The sequence below is a fragment of the Colobus angolensis genome, unplaced genomic scaffold (genome assembly GCF_000951035.1).
Source record: "Colobus angolensis palliatus isolate OR3802 unplaced genomic scaffold, Cang.pa_1.0 Scaffold24, whole genome shotgun sequence".
NCBI lineage: Eukaryota > Metazoa > Chordata > Mammalia > Primates > Cercopithecidae > Colobus > Colobus angolensis.
In genome coordinates this window covers 491,725-495,303 of record NW_012115599.1, presented here as the reverse complement: position 1 = coordinate 495,303, position 3,579 = coordinate 491,725, and the positions used below count along the sequence as shown (strand labels likewise).

At 41.3% G+C, this 3,579-nt stretch overlaps 1 protein-coding gene across 7 annotated transcripts in view; it reads left to right on the top strand.

Moving 5' to 3' along the window:
- CCT7 (chaperonin containing TCP1, subunit 7 (eta)) overlaps positions 1-3,579 on the top strand; it is a 22,145-nt gene that overhangs the window by 3,936 nt on the left and 14,630 nt on the right. For 3 of the 7 annotated variants that reach the window (XM_011945171.1, XM_011945165.1, XM_011945168.1), the window contains 2 exons: positions 2,005-2,158; positions 2,793-2,899. The exons of 2 other annotated variants lie outside the window; for them this stretch is intronic. Coding sequence is in view for 4 of the 5 variants with exons in the window: in XM_011945165.1 (XP_011800555.1) it covers positions 2,005-2,158; positions 2,793-2,899 (261 nt within the window). In the remaining variant the exon portion in view is untranslated. The remainder of the gene's footprint in view (positions 1-2,004; positions 2,159-2,792; positions 2,900-3,579) is intronic. 2 more of the 7 variants (XM_011945167.1, XM_011945170.1) reach the window with 2 other exon arrangements.

Genomic DNA, 3,579 nt, shown 5'->3' with positions numbered 1-3,579 from the left:
CAGAGCAAGACTCCGTCTCAACAAAAAAAAAAAATAAATAAAAAAAATAAATAAATTCTAACACTGGAGTATTAATAAATGTGTTGACAGATAGGTTTTGTATTTTAGAGTACTGCAAAATATATATACTACAGGTATGTCCTGAAATTATATTAAAAGGTTTATTGGGACCCACTAGCCTATAAAATAGTATAGCATATTTAAAATTAAAGTGAGAAGAGTCTGGATTTGATTTGTTTTTGTCTTCAATGAGGGAATAATGCCTTTTGGTCCAGAAATCTGGCCACTTAAACCTTTTCTGTAGTAACCTTTTTTTTTTTTTTGCCCTGTGAGAATTTCTTACCTTACACAGTGTACATACATGAAGTTAAAAATAAATTTCTGGGCTGAGCATGGTGGTTCATGCTTGTATCTCATCACTTTAGGAGGCCAAGGTGGGAGGATTGCTTCAATCCAGGAGTTTGAGATCAGCCTGGGCAATACAGCATGATCCCATCTCTACCGAAATTAATCTCTTCCAGTTTTAAGTTGATCCAATATTCTTGAAAGCTCTTTTTTTCACCCTCATTAAGTAGGATTTAGATCCCATCACAGAAAAGCACCATCTAAAAAAGATTAGCAGACTAGTAATCTGCTTATTCCCAGTTTTGTTTTGTTTTTTTTCTTTTGAGAGGGGGTTTCATTCTTGTTGCCCAGGCTGGATTGCAGTGGTATGATCTCGGCTCACGGCAACCTCTGCCTCCTTGATTCAAGCAATTCTCCTGCCTCAGCCTCCCGAGTAGCTGAGATTACAGGCACCTGCCACCACGCCCAGGTAATTTTTGTATTTTTAGTAGAGACGGGGTTTCACCGTGTTAGCCAGGATGGTCTCGATCTCCTGACCTCGTGATCCGCCCGCCTTGGCCTCCCAGAATGCTAGGATTACAGGCGTGAGCCACCACGCCTGTCCAAGAAGTGCATTTTTAATCATAGCCTAGTAACAAATTTAAACACAATAAAAGTTTTGAAATAGTATTTATCCTACTACATTCTGTGTCACACACAAAATTAGCCAGAAACACTTGAGAAGACTGGCTCTAGTTTGTGGGCTCATCTCGGAAGGCTCACGTTTGAATGCAGAGAGAAAGTACCCTCTGTGCTAATAAAGGTGGTCACTGGAGCAAATATATCTGAGCAGGCCCTTTAAAACAAGCAAGTATCCCTGTTTCTCAGAGTTTCTAAAGCAGATCTGCAAATGAAGCCCTTACAGGGATAGGGAATGTTCTGGAGACCAATGCAATATAGAAAGAGAGAAACTTCTTTGGGGTATCTGATTGGAAATTAGTCACACAGAAACTTTATTGAGCCATCATGAGAGATGGAAACACTGCTATATGAATTAGATTTGCCATCATTTTTCAAAACAGGGCAAAGGTACTATTTGTTTCTCTGCCTGTTTTCCTACACTGCAACTGAACATCACTGTTATAACAGTGATAAACATAAACATAACATAAAGCTGACTGCCTAGGCATCTCCAGGACAACACCTCAAGCTCTTGGCATCTTGCATTTTGCATCAGTGCCCCATCTGCTTCCCTAAGATTGAGCTGTAACACAGAGAAGTGGGTGTTTTGCTGCGGGATGAACACTTAGCAGGGTCTGCCTCTTCCTCGTGTGTTGTGACCTAATTCCTCTGAACAGGGAGTAAGGTCAGAAGTTGAAAAGGCCTTGGTCATTCAGCTGGGCACTGGAGAACTCATGATTTGTTCTTTTTAGACGAGGTCAGTGTTTCTCAAACCATTTTCGTGTCTAGCATACCTGCAGGGTAGGCTAAATTTGATAGTGTCTCTGGAGGTAGAGGCTGGTTGGGGAATGGATGTGGTAGACAGTTGGGGGAATGTGGTTTAAGAAGACCTCTAGATAATTCTGTTAAGGGAGAGATGGGAGCATTTTCCCCTTTCCCCTGCCAGTCTCATTATAATAGATGATTATTAAAAGCAGTTAATTTTTCTTTCTTTTCTAGCCCACACCAGTTATCCTATTGAAAGAGGGGACTGATAGCTCCCAAGGCATCCCCCAGCTTGTGAGCAACATCAGTGCCTGCCAGGTGATTGCCGAAGCTGTAAGAACCACCCTGGGTCCCCGTGGCATGGACAAGCTTATTGTGGATGGCAGAGGTAAGTCTACAGAGTTCCTCAGGCCTATGTGCAGAGAGGAGGCTCCTGGGGGCTGTTTGGGACTAGCATACGTTGGTCTCAGAAATCCCACTGTTTTTAAGATCATTGAAAGATGACTCACTCTGAGGCAGTTCCAATTCTTATATTGTCCTGACTGCTGAGCCCGTGTGGGAATATATGAGAGAACCGAGGTTCAAAAGCCTGTTGCCTCATAGGGAGACATGGCCTAGAAACATGAAACAGAACCATCTGGAGTTTCCTGTGGTCACTTCCATTGTTACCAAGACAAGAAAATTCCTGTTTATGTCTTGGTATGTTGATGTGTGAGGGTATCAACTGTGGTAAGAATATCTGAGTGGTTACTTTTATTTAAAAAATCTTTTTTGTATCCAGTTGACATGTATTAATTACTCTTCAAGGAAAATTGGGAGTCTGTGGTCTTCAAAAGCTTGTGATATTAGAACCTTTGTGTACAGAGCGAATTCTGTACAGAAAGATCAGATAGGTATCCTTTCCCTTCGGCCCTGTCGTGATCCCTTCTGCCCCATCCCAGTAAAGTGTACATGGTCTCTAGGTCCAACTTGAAGACAGCATTTAAGAAAGGGGCTTTAAATTTTTGTTTGTTTCTTTTAAGGCAAAGCAACAATTTCTAATGATGGGGCCACAATTCTGAAACTTCTTGATGTTGTCCATCCTGCAGCAAAGACTTTGGTAGACATTGCCAAATCCCAAGATGCTGAGGTAGGAGAATAGTTGTGTGTTTAAATGGAGGTTGAAACACGTGCTTGCTTGCTCCTTAGTTCTCCTCTATTAAAATTTTTAAAGATTTTATATAATTATAATTGTACAAGTAATACATGCTTATAAAAGTATTTAGAATTAGTAGCATTTTAAAATTCATACTATTTCATTACATGTAGCTTTTCATATCCGTTAATACATTGGTGAATGACAACAGTCTTTAGATATCAGTCTACTGCCTGAGACCTTAACAGGTTGTGTGCTGTCATTTGTTTGAGTTGCTAGGTTAAATAATTCCACCTCTCATCGCTTATAAAATGGGGCTGTAAACTAAGGCTTCCAATCTGCCCCCCCCCCCCTTTTTTTTTAGGAGATAGGGTCTTACTGTGTTGCCCGGGTTGGCCTTCAACTCCTGGGCTGAAGCCTCCTCTCACCTCAGCTTCCTTAGTCGTTGGAACTACTGGCATTTCCCACTACACCAGGCCTTTTTTTTTGAACTGATGATAAAATAGACATAAAATTTATTCTTAAAACCATTTTTAAGTGTATAATTCATGGCATCAGCCAGTCTGTCTTTTAAAAATAAATTCTGGCCGGGCGCGGTGGCTCAAGCCTGTAATCCCAGCACTTTGGGAGGCCGAGACGGGCGGATCACGAGGTCAGGAGATCGAGACCATCCT